Raw genomic sequence first — 16,302 nt, 5'->3', positions numbered from 1 at the left:
CATTTGTATTATATAAATGTCAAAGATGATCTGTTTGAAATTATTTCTTGTGTTTTTCAACCAAAAAACTCTAGTTATATATAAAAGAAAGTCATTTTCTCAAACCAAACATGGTAGTACTTCACTTGTCCTCTATCTTTAGAGAAGAAGGTATTTCACAGAAGTGAATTTTCCAAACAATAGTTTATCCATTTCAGCGCCCAAACTCATTTAGGATAGAAATGCTTTACTTCCCCACCAATGTAATGCAGGTGGTGCCCAGTATAGTGAACCAAATTCAAGCACCTGTCAATGGTTAAGGTCACCCTCACTGTGAATATGCAGAAGGTTACTGTGGTATCTCTAGGACAGCAATAGCTCCTGGGGCAGGAACAAATATAAAGCAATTTGCTCCTATTCTGAATAGGACCCCATGATGACAAGGTCTTATATCGGAGTGTTATAAGTTTTCCTGTCCTTTATTAAAAACTCTCCATCCCTCCCTGTTTCTAGAGTGTCCTTTACCCAAGTTCTAAATTACTTCTTCTAAACTGTGACTGGCAAACCAGATAACCATGTAGATAATAATTTATCAAGAGCAGAAATAAACAAATTGGGGCAAGAGTCTCCATACATTAGCCTCAGTGCACAGTGCTGTTTTAAGTTTAGCCACTCAGTGTGTATTTCCAATTATTTCCTAGTTCTTGATTTTATCAGATGGCTGTGTTTTCTGGGAAAATGACTGACAAATAAGTTATTACTCTATAGCAATTATTCTTTTCATACCTTCTTATCCAATCCATTTTAAAAATGCCACCATTAGTGAGCAAAATCCATCATCAGACTTACCTGAGGCACGCCTCGTAAATCGGTTTATTACTGGAGCTGAAAGAGAAAAGCGGAATAATGTGATTAGATAAAATTTTAATTTATCCAAAACCCTGAAAACGACCTAAATTGTTAAGTGATCCCATAAATTAAATAGGAGAAAGATATGAATGAATAAACAATGCAAGAAGAAAAAACATTAATATATGAAAATTAAATGTTTAAATTCACTAGTAGCCAAAGAAATATAAATTAAAATCAATATTTCACCTGTTAAATTAGTCCTCCCAACACACTTCAAATGAAAATCCCTAGTTATGTGTGGCTGAAACTACTTAACTGGGACAGTGCCAACCTATATAATATTTTTGTAAACAATTTGGCAATTACATCTAGTGTCATAAAAGGTGTGTCTCCTTTAAGAGAGTAACTCTACTTTTAAGAAATTTATCCTAAAGAAGTATTACTAGAGAAGGAAAAAGATACACACACGTGTGCGCACACACACACACATCTATTCAACAGCATCATTGTTACAGTGAAAATATTTGGAAACAAAACTAAAAATGCTCACATATACTGATATCATTATTAGGTAAAGGATGGTATATTTGTGGTTTTGACAATTTTTGTGCGACCCAAAGGTCTATGATATGCAAATCTATCTGTGGAAGGCTGCAATTTCAGGCTGGTGTATGGGAGTGCATTGCTCAGCTGGTAAGCCCAACCTTGGCCCACGCCCTGCATTCAACTTAGCTCTGTTGTTTCTTCTTGGTTTTGCTTACAGATATCTTACAGTTATCTCAAGACATTAGGTTTTTAAAAACTTTATTTCTTGAGAGAAGCAGGTAAGTTTACAGTTCATATTATACACAGAAAGGACACCATGTATTACACTGTACATTTTAGTAGCAGGATGTCATGGGTCTGCTATGATTCTTTTTAATACTTCAATACTTTTTAAACAGTAATTATAAAGACTGTTTACACTATGGAAATAGGTCAAGTAAAAAAAGAAGACTTAAAATTTTTGTCAGCATTATGGTTATAGAGTACAAAAAATACAGATGCTTCAGAATAAGTACTGGAAGAAAACTGTCAGATGTTTCACACTAATCCTTGCAACCATTCTATTAAGTAGCAGCACCGCAACATTATTGATGACAACATTTTACAGTAAGGCTCAGAGATATGGATTAGTTTGCTTTAGATCACATAGTCACCCTGTGGCAGAGCTTGAGAATTCCAACGCAGGCACTTCTAGCACCAAAATGCTGCCCCACCAAGAACAGAAAGCAAAAATACTGACGCCTGAAATCACCACGTAACAGGTAAATATTTCCTTCCATATTGATCTCCATTGTTACTAAGGATTAACTGCGTGAAATCATTCACAAACCCAATTATTAAAACACTATAATGTATAGCAAAATTATATACTCTAAACTGAGCAAGAGAAAATTCCCACTACTTATATACCAAAATAATTCAGCCATATAGCTGCAAAGTCACAAATTACTTATATAAAAACCTTTCATCAGGTAAAGTGTAGTTATATTTTATATATCGCACGCACAAAAAAACTTTCATCAGTTTTCTTGGACACCTTCAACCCCCTTTTGCACAACTCCTTCAGAACCTAGTCTAAAAAAAGCCTCCCCAGCAAGCTACAAGGACAGGGGAAACTTCAACCACAGGAATGCAGAATAGATAGTGCTGGCTGCCCAAGGCAAGATGAAGGTAAAAAGCGTATCTCAGCCTTGGGGCAAAAAACAGAGCAGACACTCTCCTCCCCCTCTAGTCTCTCTAGACAATGAAATCACAGCACTGTGAGCTTCTGGTTTGAAATGTTGGGGCATCTTTGTTCCCTTGCGGTCCCTTAGGTTTCTGTGCCTTTTTTTTTTTTGGCCACACTGCACGGTTTGTTGGATCTTAGTTCCCTGACCAGGGATTGAACCCAGCCCTCCCTGTGAAAGCATGGAGTCCTAACCACTGGACTGCCGGCGAATTCCCTGTGTCTTTCTGAAGTGTTTAAGGCAGAGATTTTCAACGAAGTGGCATCACCATCTAGGAGGTGTATTCTAAAGTTGTGGGAGCAATATTTTCAACTGTCACAATAATTCAGAAGACATCCTTGGCATCTGACAGACCACGTACAGGACAATCCTATACAACAGAGAACTATCATGAATCCCAAAACTTTTGTCCTGCACTACTTTCACATATCCCACTGGACATTCATGTTGGCAAACAAGTCAATTTATAACCACCTGAGCCTAAATTCTAACACTGTATATACATAAATACGATTATTATATGCAGTTTTAATATACATCAGATTTTCTACAACACAAATACAACATAAATCAAAGGAATTTGGGGGTTTTGGGGGGTATTTTTGTTTTGTTTGCAGTTTTACGAATAGATGTTCATCATTTCAAAAAATGATGTCACTGCTGTATCACTTGTGGTATCTGAATAACCAGTACAATACACCTGATCAGACTGCATTCGCAGCTTTCATATTCTTAGTGATTCTGTATGTAAGTGGGAGAATCTAACTGCATTATGCTTTCTTGTGTACATGTAAGCACATACCTGCTGAAACACATTTTACTTACTATAAATTGCCTCATTTCTCCTTTATATTTTTGCTAGAAATTATATCAATGTTTAAATTGTGCGTAGAGAAGTTCTATGACTGTGACTTCCATTTCCCAATAGTAAATGGGGCACAGGACTGGGCAGTTAAGAAGATGGGGGCACCAGGCATGTGGTACCCAGTAGTTAAGGTAAACACTGGGTTTTGACAAAATTACCAAAACTCCAATCCCTCAAAACATATCCCTTCATATCCACTTGCAGGGATGAAACACAAGTGTTTCCTGTACCAACTCTTGGCAAGCTAACAATAACCTTCACAATTTTTCTAGACTTTTTAGTTTAGTTACCAAAATGGGGAAGAAGATTGAGATTCAGGGTGGAGACTCTGCTGTAAGTAAAGCGATGTGCAGCTGGGCTTGGGGTGCCTGGTGTTTTCTCTCCCAGGAACCCAAGTACAGGGAAGGGGAGCAGGAGGAAGATGAGGAAGGACGCACCACCGGGCGCCGACTGGGGTCAGGAGGCGTGGGCTCCACTGCTGGCCCCATCGCCTTCCGGGAAAGCTTGGATGAATCGTATAACTTTGACCTAAATCCTCAACTTAAAAAACATGCAAGGTAAGATCTGCCCTCCGTAATTCAAGGGGGGTTTTATGAAAAAATAAATAAACATCTTTGAAAGTGCCCGTAAACTATAAATTCCTATTCAAATATAAGAGACTGATGTTTACTATGAGCTAATATTACCAATCTTAACATTTTTTGCATATACAAAGTAAACAGCAGCACAAATTCACAAAAAAGTTAATAGATGATGCTTTAAAATGTGCTAAGTCAAATTAGGTTTCCTCAGACTCTTGGTTTCCACCTTTGTATTTTCCTATTCTATAGATATTCTGTAAGTGTATTTATACACACACACACACACACACACACAACTAGGAGAATATAGAAGGGAAAATATAGCAAACATATTATCTGCCTGGAGAAACAAATATGATTTAAGAATATACTAAACGCCCCTAACATTTTAAGGAGATATAACCTAAGATCTTAATGAATCCTAAGGAAAAATACAGAAATGTTTATGTAGGTTTGACTTTCTCCCAAGCGCCATTCCAGCGCAATACGGAGAGTCCTGTGTTCCTATGAATGTCTTTGCGCTTGTCTATCCAGAGATCCCATCAGTTCCCAAACTAGACGGGTCTTAATGCCTCAGCCCCCAGAAGTATAACTGATTCAAGTCTTCTTTAATCCTGGAGTATCCTTACAGGAAAAACTCTCTACTACTTGAGGTGGCTGAATGAGCCTCTCTGTTCCTAGCAGTGAAAACAGCCTCCCACACCTGTGACTGGAGTTTCGCGGAGCCAGCAGGACCTGCTTATCTTCTCACCTCTTTATGCCTGAAGCCCAAGATAAGCAGTGCCTGGTAGATAAGAGGCACTGATTTAACAGCTGTGGCGTGAATCAATCAACTCTGTGAAGTAAACAGAGCAAGTCTCCTTGTCCCACTTATTCCACTGTTTATTGGATGTGGATGCCGGGCACTGGGAATGTGACAGAGTCCCTGCCTCTGAAGAGCTTGACCAAGTCGGGGGTATTTTCACATACTATGACTGCAAGGGCTTATGCCACGCACGCAGCTGCCTTAACAGAAAAATTTAGGTAAAAAGAGAAGTTCCGTAGAAAACTTAAGAAATTCTATAAAAACAAAAGCAGTCAATTGAAAGCATGAACCAATGAGTATGGCCTTCAGAAAGGAAAGCCAGGTTGATAGTCATGCAGATAGTTTGCCCCTCTGAGCATAATGCTGGGAGAGAAGTTCCAGGTTAAAGAAATAAGAGCGCTGAGTTGTGATTTATGGTCATTAAACACACACACACACACACACACACACACACACACACACACACACAGCCACCCTATCTATATTGGAGCCACACTGGTTAAATGGACTTTTGCAGAAGTGTTCATATGCCCTGAAGTGAGATGTACACAACAATCTTGGAGTCAGCACAATAGTTAGCACACCTAGCCTCCTAGGAGTTGCCTTTTCTAGCAATAAACACTTTCCAAATCTGCTGTCTAAATAAAAGATTCTAGAAATTATGTCAATTGAAACCCTGTTAACTAATTATATTTGATAGAATAAATACTTAGCTCAGAGTAAATTAATTTCTCTTATGCCTGGACTTCAAAAATTAAAACTGAAATAAGGCTCACCCTTGAACCAAGGAAGAATTAACTTTTTAAAATATCAACAGCAACGAAAGCAAATAAACAACAAAACCTGAAATATTTTGCTAATTAATGTAATAAGCATAATTTTCAAACTTTTTTATACAGGTTTAATTTCTGACACTGAAAAGGACTATATTTTCTGTGTCTTTGTTAAAGCCATGTCTGCTCACAGTACTTCTGACTGGACATGATGGGAACTGTTTGAGAGGCTGGCATTTGGGGGACCAATTTTCTTCCTTTTTGATTATACAGCATGAGATCAGGCATCAACCTACCCTACACACGGAGCATGGCTGCAGGTAGGGCTGAATGAAATGAAACAGACATTCAGCTTTTAAAAAATGCCAGCTTTAAAGACCACTAAAAAGATGCACAGTTTTGTTCTTTCTATTCACAAAGCAAACTCCTCAAAATATAACTGATATTCTAAAATACTGAGGTCATAAAATATAACTATTACCATAGGGGGAAAATACACTCCTAGTTACTTTTGCTTACAAAGGAACTTGATTCTCTACTGTTTTTTTTTATTTATTTATTAATTTTTTTTTTTGGCTGTGTTGGGTCTTCGTTGCTGCGCGCGGACTTTCTCTAGTTGCGGTGACCTGGTGCTACTCTTCGTTGTGGTGCACAGGCCTCTCATTGTGGTGGCTTCTCTTGTCGGGGAGCACGGGCTCTAGGGCACGTGGGCTTCAGTAGTTGTGGCACGTGGGCTCATGGACCGGGGCCCGAACCTGTGTCCCCTGCATCAGCAGGCGGACTCTCAACCACTGCGCCACCAGGGAAGCCACCTTTACTTTTTAATTCATGAGGATTCTCCCTCTTAGGAACAGGAAGAAAAATATAGCTTTAGCTAGCAGAGTCCTAAGGTAGCTAAGCATTTAAAACCACACACAGAGCTGATGCAATACCAATGTCGAGAAAAAGGCTCCCAAATACTTTTAGGATTTTAAAATGTGAGCTCAGAAGAAAAGCAGGAGATGGGAAAGGTCATTGTCAAAACTACATCAATTCAGGGACTTCCCTGGTAGCGCAGTGGTTAAGAATCCACCTGCCAATGCAGGGGACACGGGTTCTAGCCCTGGTCTGGGAAGATCCCACATGCCGCGGAGCAACTAAAGCCTGTGCGCCACAACTACTGAGCCTGCACTCTGGAGCTTGCGTTCCACAACTACTGAGCCCGCGTGCCTAGAGCCTATGCTCCGCAACAAGAGAAGCCACAGCAATGAGAAGCCCCTGCACCACAACAAAGAATAGCCCCGCTCACTGCAACTAGAGAGGGCCTGCGTGCAGCAACGAAGACCCAACACAGCCAAAAATAAATTAATTAATTAAAAAAAACTTACATCAATTCAATCTCTGCTTCCACATATGCTAAAACTGTCTCTTCTAAATGTATGGGATCAAGTATGTGCAAGTATGTATATGCGAAGCAGATTTATGGAAACTAATGTTTTGTTTGTAAGAGTGAACACTCCAGACTAGACCACTAACAATACTAGGAAAACCAAAAGCTCAGAGAGTTTGAACTGTCACACATCCCTGAAGTCACAGTAAAACAGACCCAGAAAAGGGTAATTAAGGAAAATAAAGGGCTCTGAAATGAAGACTGAGAAAACAATCAGGGGAATGTGATTACGGTTGGCATAATCATAAAAGTACAGTTTTAGAAAATACCATATTCAAATCCTCCCCGTTGTCTTCACAGAATTAAGATGTTCCTGCTATTCTAGGCTCAGCTCAAATGTCTCCTCTTAAAGAAGCCTTTCTCTAAACATTCTCCAGGTCCTCTCAGTCACATCATCCTGCTTCTTTTCTTCTAAGCATTATCAGAAGACATCTAGTACATTATGTTTACTGTGTGGTTACTGTGTGTTACTGTGTTTTTTACTGTGTTTTTTTGCACACTACTGGGAGGGCAGTATCCTTCCTTGGCTGTTTTACTACTGTATCCCCAGGGCCTAGAACACTGCTTGATATAATATGTATCTGGTTCAACAAATACTGAATGAAAAGTGCTAATGAAAAATTAGTATAATAAAGGTATTCCCTGATACTTAAAGATTATTTGGACAAATGTAAGTGATAATTTATATACATATTTTATTTATGAAACCCATAAATTAAAATACATTACTGGCTGAAACGTAAAACAGACTTAAAAACAGCAGACCTTGACTGACTGGCATTTGGCTTTTTGTACAGGCTGCAAAAAGAAGTCCCACTTATGCCCCATAACTACAAAAATGTAACCCAGATGCTAGTTTCCAGCAAAAATAATGAAAAATTTCACAAGATAATCAGTGCAGAAAGCAATGACACTTCTCAATTAAAATGTGGAAAAGAGGATTTCAAAAGCATCCATGTTTCCAACAGTTTTACTTTTAATCAAGGTGAAACTGACATACAATGAAATGCACAACTCACTGAGTTCTGACACATGCATACACCTATATAACCAACACTCCAATCAAGATATAAAACATTTCCAACACCCTGGAAAGGTTCCACAAGCCCCCTTACCGTCAATTCCCACTATCCCTTAGGAAACTACTGTTAGGATTTCTACCACCATAGCTTAGCTCTGCCGTTCCATGAATTTCATATAAATGTGAGATTTATTCTCACGGTTGAGAGGATCAATAGTTCTTTTTTATTGCTGAGTAGTATTTCATTGTGTGAATGCACTACAATTTGTTTATTCATTCTCCTGTTGATTTTTTTTTTTCCCCAGTTTGGGCTACTGTGAATAAAACTTCTATAAATATTTTTATACAAATCGTTTTGTGAACATATACATTTGCTTTTCTTAAGCAGATGCCTAGAGTGGGAATGCTGGTTCATAGGTGAGTGAATGTTTAACCTTATAAAAACCTGCTGATTTCCTAACGCTTTGTACCATTTCATACTCTCATAGGAAATAAACAAGACTTCCAGTTGCTCTATCTCTTTGCTAACATAAGGTATGTCATTTTAGCCATTCTTGTGTTTAGTGGCAACTCACTGTGGTTTTAATGTTAATTTCCTTAATAACTAAAAATACTGAGCACCCTTCCATGGGCTTATTGGCCATTAAGTCTTTTTTTTTTTTTTTTAATAAAACAGGTTTATTAATTAAAGGACTTCCCAAGTCTTTAGTACTCCAAATGACATTTGTCTTTTGGGTTTTTTTGTTTTCGTTTTTGTTTTTTTGCGGTACATGGGCCTCTCACTGTTGTGGCCTCTCCTGTTGCGGAGCACAGGCTCTGGACGCGCAGGCTCAGCGGCCATGGCTCACGGGCCCAGTCGCTCCGCGGCATGCAGGATCTTCCCGGACTGGGGCACGAACCCGTGTCCCCTGCATCAGCAGGCGGACTCTCAACCACTGCGCCACCAGGGAAGCCCTTTTGGGTTTTTTTTAATAGATCTTTGTTGGAGTATAATTGCTTCACAATACTGTGTTGGTTTCTGTTGCTCAACAAAGCAGATCAGCCATATGCATACAAATGTTCCCATATCCCCTCCCTTTTGAGCCTCCCTCCCATCCTCCCTATCCCAGCCCACTACTATTTTACATTCGGTAATGTATATATGTCGATGCTACTCTCACTTCACCCCAGCTTAGCCCTCGCAGCCCATGTCCTCAAGTCCATTTTCTATGTCTACCTCTTTATTCCTGCCCTGCAACTAGGTTCATCAGTACCATTTTTTTGTTTTTTTTAGATTCCATATATATGCGTTAGCATATGGTATTTGTTTTTCTCTTTCTGATTTACTTCACTCTGTATGACAGACTCTAGGTCCATCCACCTCACTACAAATAACTCGATTTCGTTTCTTTTTATGGCTGAGTAATATTCCATTGTGTATATGTGCCACATCTTCTTTATCCATTCATCTGTTGATGGACATTTAGGTTGGTTCCATGTCCTGGTTATCATAAATAGAGCTGCAATGAACATTGTGGTACATGCCTCTTTTTGAATTATGGTTTATTCAGGGTATATGCCCAGTAGTGGGATTGCTGGGTCATATGGCACTTCTATTTTTAGTTTTTTAAGGAACCTCCATACTGTTCTCCATAGTGGCTGTATCAATTTACATTCCCACCAACAGTGCAGGAGGATTCCCTATTCACCACACCCTTTCCAGAATTTATTGTTTCTAGATTTTTTGATAATGGCCATTCTGACAAGTGTGAGGTGATACCTCACTGTAGTTTTGACTTGCATTTCTCTAATAATTAGTGATGTTGAGCAGCTTTTCATGTGTCTCTTGGCCATCTGTATGTCTTCCTTAGTGAAATGCCTATGTAGGTCTTCTGCCCATTTTTTAACTGGAGTGTTTGCTTTTTTGATATTGAGCTCCATGACCTGTTTGTGTATTTTGGAGATTAATCCTTTGCCTGTTGTTTCATTTGCAAATACTTTCTGCCATTCTGAGGGTTGTCTTTTCGTCTTGTTTATAGTTTCCTTTGCTGTGCAAAAGCTTTAAGTTTCATTAGGTCCCATTTATTTATTTTTGGTTTTTATTGCCATTACTATAGGAGGTGGATCAAAAAAGATCTTGCTGTGCTTTATGTCAAACAGTATTCTTCCTATGATTTCTTCTAAGAGTTTTATAGTGTCCAGTCTTACATTTAGGTCATTAATCCATTTTGAACTTATTTTTGTGTATGGTGTTAGGGAGTGTTCTAATTTCATTCTTTTACATGTAGCTGTCCAGTTTTCCCAGCACCACTTAGTGAAGAGACTGTCTTTTCTCCATTGTATATCCTTGCCTACTCTGTGATAGATTAGTTGACCATAGATGCGTGGGTTTATCTCTGGGCTTTCTATCTTGTTCCATTGATCTATATGTCTGTTTTTGTGCCAGTACCATACTGTCTTGATTACTGTAGCTTTGTAGTATAGTGTGAAGGCAGGGAGCCTGATTCCTCCAGCTCCATGTTTCTTTCTCAAGATTGCTTTGGCTATCTGGGGTCTTCTGTGTTTCCATACGAATTGGAAAATTTTTTGTTCTAATTCTGTGAAGAATGCCATTGGTAGTTTGATAGGAATTGTAGTGAATCTGTAGATTGCATTGGGTAGTACAGTCATTTTCACAATATTGATTCTTCCAATCCAAGAACATGGTATATTTCTCCAACTGTTTATGTCATCTTTGATTTCTTTCATCAGTGTTTTATAGTGTTCTGGGCACAAGTCTTTTGCCTCCTTAGGCAGGTTTATTCCTAGGTATTTTATTCTTTTTGTTGCAATGGTAAATGGGAGTGTTTCCTTAATTTCTCTTTCTGATTTTTCGCTGTTGGTATATAGGAATGCCAGAGACTTCTGTGCATTAATTTTGTATCCCACAATCTTACCAAATTCATTGATTAGTTCCAGTAGTTTTCTGATGTCATCTTTAGAATCTTCTACATATAGTATCATGTCATCAGCAAACAGTGACAGTTTTACTTATTCTTTTCCAATCTGTATTCCTTTTCTTTCTTTTTCTTCTCTGACTGCTGTGGATAGGACTTCCAAAACTATGCTGAATAAGAGTGGCGAGAGTGGACATCCTTGTCTTGTTCCTGATCTTAGTGGAAATGCTTTCAGTTTTTCATCATTATGATGCTTGCTGTGGGTTTGTCATATATGGCCTCTATAATGTTGAGGTAGGTGCCCTCTATGCCCATTTTCTGGAGAGTTTTTATCATAAATGGATGTTGAATTTTGTCAAAAGCTTTTGCTGCATCTACTGAGATGTTCATATAGTTTTTATCCCTTAATTTCTTAATGTGGTGTATCACATTGATTGATTTGCATATATTGAAGAATTCTTGCATCCCTGGGATAAATCCCACTTGATCATAGTGTATGATATTTTTAATGTGCTGTTGCATTGTTTGCTAGTATTGTGTTCAGGATTTTTGCATCTATGTTCATCAGTGATATTGGTCTATAATTTTCTTTTTTTGTGATATCTTTTTCTGGTTTTGTTATCAGGGTGATAGTGGCTTCATAGAATGAATTTGGGAGTGTTTCTCCCTCTGCAATTCTTTGGGAGAGTTTGAGAAGGATAGGTGTTAGCTCTTCTCTAAATGTTTGATAGAAATTGCCTGTGAAGCCAGCTGGTCCTGGACTTTCGTTTGTTGGAAGATATTTAATTACAGTTTCAATTTCAATACTTGTGATACGTCTGTTTATATTTTCTAATTCTTCCTGGTTCAGTCTTGGAAAGTTGTACCTTTCCAAGAATTTGTACATTTCTTCTTTCTCTAGTTGTTTTAAGTGTAGGATTAGATTGTTTATTTGAGATTTTGGTTTCTTGAGGTGAGACTGAATTGCCATAAACTTCCCTCTTAGAACTGCTTTTGCTGCATCCCATAGGTTTTGGGTCATCGTGTTTTCATTGTCATTTGTTTCTATGTATTTTTTGATTTCCTCTTTGATTTCTTCAGTGATCTCTTGGTTATTTAGTAGTGCACTGTTTAGCCTCCATGTATTTGTGTTTTTGACAGTTTTTTCCCTGTAATTGATTTCCAATCTCATAGCGCTGTGGTCAGAAAAGATGCTTGATACGATTTCATTTTCTTAAATTTTCCAAGGCTTGATTATCAGTGACCCAAGATGTGATCTATCCTGGAGAATGTTCCATGTGCACTTGAGAAGAAAGTGTATTCTGGCACTTTTGGTTGGAATGTTCTATAAATATCAATTAGATCTATCTGGTCTATTGTGTCATTTAAAGCTTGTGTTTCTCTATTTATTTTCTGTTTGGATGATCTGTCCATTGGTGTAAGTGGGGTGTTAAAATCCCCTACTATTATTGTGTTACTGTCCATTTCTCCTTTCATGGTTGTTAGCATTTGCCTTATGTATTCAGGTGCTCCTATGTTGGGTGCATAAACATTTAAAATTGTTATACCTTCTTCTTGGATTGATCCTTTGATCATTATGTAGTGTCCCTCCTTATCTCTTGTAACAGTCTTTATTTTAAAGTCTATTTTACCTGATACAAGTATTGCTACTCCAGCTTTCTTTTGATTTCTGTTTGCATGGAATATCTTTTTCCATCCCCTCACTTTCAGTCTGTATGTGTCCCTAGGTCTGAAGTGGGTCTCTTGTAGCCAGCATATATATGGGTCTTGTTTCTGTATCCATTCAGCCAGTCTGTATCTTTTGGTTGGGACATTTAATCCATTAACATTCAATGTTATTATTGATATGTATGTTCCTATTACCATTTTCTTAATTTCGGGGGTTTTTTTGTGGGTCTTTTTCTTCTCTTGTGTTTCCTGCTTAGATAAGTTTCTTTAGCATTTGTTGTAAAGCTGGTTTGGTGGTGCCAAATTCTCTTAGCTTTTGCTTGTCTGAAAAGCTTTTGACTTCTCCGTCGAATCTGAATGAGATCCTTGCTGGGTAGAGTAATCTTGGTTGTAGGTTTTCCTCTTTCATCACTTTAAGTATATCCTGCCACTCCCTTCTGGCCTGCAGAGTTTCCGCTGAAAAATCAGCTGATAACCTTACGGGGATTCCTTTGTATGTTATTTTCTGTTTCTCCCTTGCTGCTTTTAATATGTTTTGTTTGAATTTAATTTTTGTTAGTTTGATTAATATGTGTCTTGGTGTGTTCTTCCTAGGGTTTATCCTGTATGGGACTCTCTGTGCTTCCTGGACCTGGTTGACTATTTCCTTTCCCATGTTGGGGAAGTTTTCGACTATAATCTCTTCAAATATTTTCTCAGACCCCTTCTTTTTCTCTTTTTCTTCTGGGACCCCTAGAATTCGAATGTTGGTGTGTTTAGTGTTGTCCCAGAGGTCTCTGAGATTGTCTTCAATTCTTTTCATTCTTTTCTCTGCTCCTCAGCAGTTATTTCCACCATTTTGTCTTCTAGCCCACTTAATCGTTCTTCTGCCTCAGTTATTCTGTTATTGATTTTTCCTAGTGTTGTTCATCTTTGTTTGTTCTTCTAGATCTTTGTTAAACATTTTTTGTATTTTCTCAATCCATGCCTCCATTCTATTTCCGCATTCTCTGTTAGTCCAGTGGTTCAGACTCGGAGCTCCCACCACAGGAGCTTCGGCCTGACCCTGGGCTTGTGAACCAAGATCCTGCAAGCCACCTGGGGCAGCAAAAACAACAAACAAAAAACAACAAACAAAAAAACACACAACAATAACAAAGAAAAAAATAAAATTAGACTAGGAAACTAACAGATATGTTAGGAAGAATATAAAAATAAAAATATAGATGAATAAACAACTGGAAGGTACATCAGTACCACAATAGTAAAAAAGAGGAGGAGGGAAAATTTTAAAAAAGGTGGGTGGGGAAGGCCTTGGCTGTGGAGGGCGGGGCCTAAGCAAGGGCGAGGTTTGGGTAGTGGGCGGGGCCAATGCTCAGGACCCACAGGGCTGGAAAAGGCTCTGGGGGCAGTGGGGGGCGGGGCTTAGGCTCAAGGAACAGAAGGGGCCCAGGCATGTCCCCCACCCCTGGTCTCAGAGGGCAGCGGACCTCACCTGGGAGTCCAGCAGGCTTCCGGGGCTCGAGTGGGTGGGGCAAATGCCCTCCTCTCCTCTCCTGCTCCTCCAGTCTGGGAGGGCCCCTCCCACCTGCCTCTCCTGCTCTCCCCTGCCTCCCTCCTGTGCCCCCAAGGACCCACGCAGCCTGGAGGGGACTTGGAGGGCAGGGGATATGCCTGGGAGCTCAGCAGGCTCCCCGGCCTGAGTGGGCCAGGCAAATGCCCTCCACTCCTCTCCCGCTCTTCCTGGAGAGTCCCTCCCACCTGCCTCTCCTCATCTCCCCAGCCACAGGGGCGCTGATCCTGTCTGGCCTCCACTTTTCCTTTCCCCTCAGTCCCCCTACATCCTACCGGTTCACTTTGGGGTTCTTCCCGTCTCCTTGGGCATCAGAGTCCCCCACCATGGGCTGGCAGGCACCCTAGTGGTGGGGAGACACTAACTCCACGTCTTCCCACGTGGCCATTTTCGTTTATGTCTTCTTTATTAAACTGTTTAGGCCTTTGCTCAGTTGGATTTTGCTCAGATTGATGGGCTTTTTGTTATTGAGTTTTAACAGTTCTTTTTATATATTCTCAGTAACAACTAATTAGAATAATAGAAAAATCTCCCAGTTATAATAACAACAAAAACAATATGTTACTTAGAAATTAAACTAAGAAAAGACAAGAAAATCCTTTATGTAGAAAATGAAATAACACTGAAGAAATGAAAGGAAGACCAGATAAATGGAGATATGCAATGTATATGGAATATTTATGTCTCCAAATTTGTTTATAAATTCCAACAAACACCTAATAAAGTTTTTCACATCATTGAAGAACCTCATCCTAAAAGTTCTGTGGAATAATAAAAGCCCATGAATAGTTAAACAATTCTGAAGAAAAGTAAGGTGGATGTACTTAACTTACCACATATCAGGACCATATAAAGTCATATTAGGAGTAAGAGAGAGTAACGAAAGAATGGACAAACCAACAGAACAGAATAGACTGTAAGTACCTTCACACAAAAATGGAAAATTGATGTTTAAAAATCAGTGAGGGAAAAAAGTCAATAAATGATGCATATTTTTAAAAAATGAAATGAGATTCTCATCTCATACCAGGCACAAAAATAAATTATAGATGGATTAAAACTTTAAGTGTGAAACTCAAGACTTTTTCATTTCTACAAGAAAATGAAGAGCTTATCTTTTTAATTCGAGGTAGAGATAGATTCCTTAAGGCACAAAAAAGTATAAGTATAAAGGAAGGGATTAATGTTAGGCTACAATAAAATCAGGAAATTCTGTTCTTGAGTTAAATGGTATGAACATGAATGAAAAGAGTGAAATAGGTGAGGGAAATTAAGAGGTACAAGCTTCCAGTTACAGAACATGGGGATGAAATGTACAGCATGGGGAATATAGTCAGTAAAAATGTAATATCTTTGTATGGCAAGGGATGGTAACTAGACTTATCATGGTAATCATTCTGCAGTGTATACAAATACTGAATCACTATGTTGTGCACCAGGAACTAACATAGTGTTCTAGGTCCATTATACTTCAACAAACAAATAAATAAACTCATAGAAAAAGAGATCAGATTTTTGGTTACCAGAGGCAAGGGTTGAGGGGATGGGCAACTGGATGAAGATGGTCAAATGGTATAAATTTCCAGTTACAGGATAAATAAGTACTAGGGATGTAATGTAAAATGTGATTAATATAATCAACACTGCTGTGTGCTACATATGTAAGTTGTTAAGAGAGTAAATCCTAAGAGTTCTCATCACATGGAAAAAATACATTTTTCTTTTTCTTTTACATCTATATGAGATGATGGATGTTCACTAAACCTACTGCGGTCATCATTTCATGATGTACTTAAGTCAGATCATTATGCTGTACACCTTAAACTTGTACAGTGCTGTATGTCGATTACATCTCAGTAACACTGGAAGAGAAAACAAAGGAAATTCTGTTCAACCTACATAAACAAAATGAAAAGACAAGCCCAAAACTGGGAGAAAATTTTTTTCAATGCATGTTACCAACAAAAGATTAGTAACCAGAATGTGGAAGGAAGGAAGGAAGGAAGGAAGCAAAGGAGGGAGGCAGGGAGACAGGATGGAAGGGAGAGAGGGGAAAGGAAAGGAGAGGAGAGAGGGGAGGGGAGGGGAGG

General features: G+C 38.8%; 1 protein-coding gene across 2 annotated transcripts in view; it reads right to left on the bottom strand.

Moving 5' to 3' along the window:
- The window catches only part of PRKAR2B (protein kinase cAMP-dependent type II regulatory subunit beta), a 107,744-nt gene that overhangs the window by 76,794 nt on the left and 14,648 nt on the right, over positions 1-16,302 (bottom strand). For both annotated transcript variants that reach the window (XM_024761138.1, XM_024761147.1), the window contains exon 2: positions 829-864. In XM_024761138.1, coding sequence (XP_024616906.1) covers positions 829-864 — 36 coding nt within the window. The remainder of the gene's footprint in view (positions 1-828; positions 865-16,302) is intronic.

The sequence above is a fragment of the Neophocaena asiaeorientalis genome, unplaced genomic scaffold (genome assembly GCF_003031525.2).
Source record: "Neophocaena asiaeorientalis asiaeorientalis breed wild unplaced genomic scaffold, Neophocaena_asiaeorientalis_V1.1 scaffold508, whole genome shotgun sequence".
Taxonomy (NCBI): Eukaryota; Metazoa; Chordata; class Mammalia; order Artiodactyla; family Phocoenidae; genus Neophocaena; species Neophocaena asiaeorientalis.
This window is presented reverse-complemented; position numbering and strand designations above follow the sequence as displayed.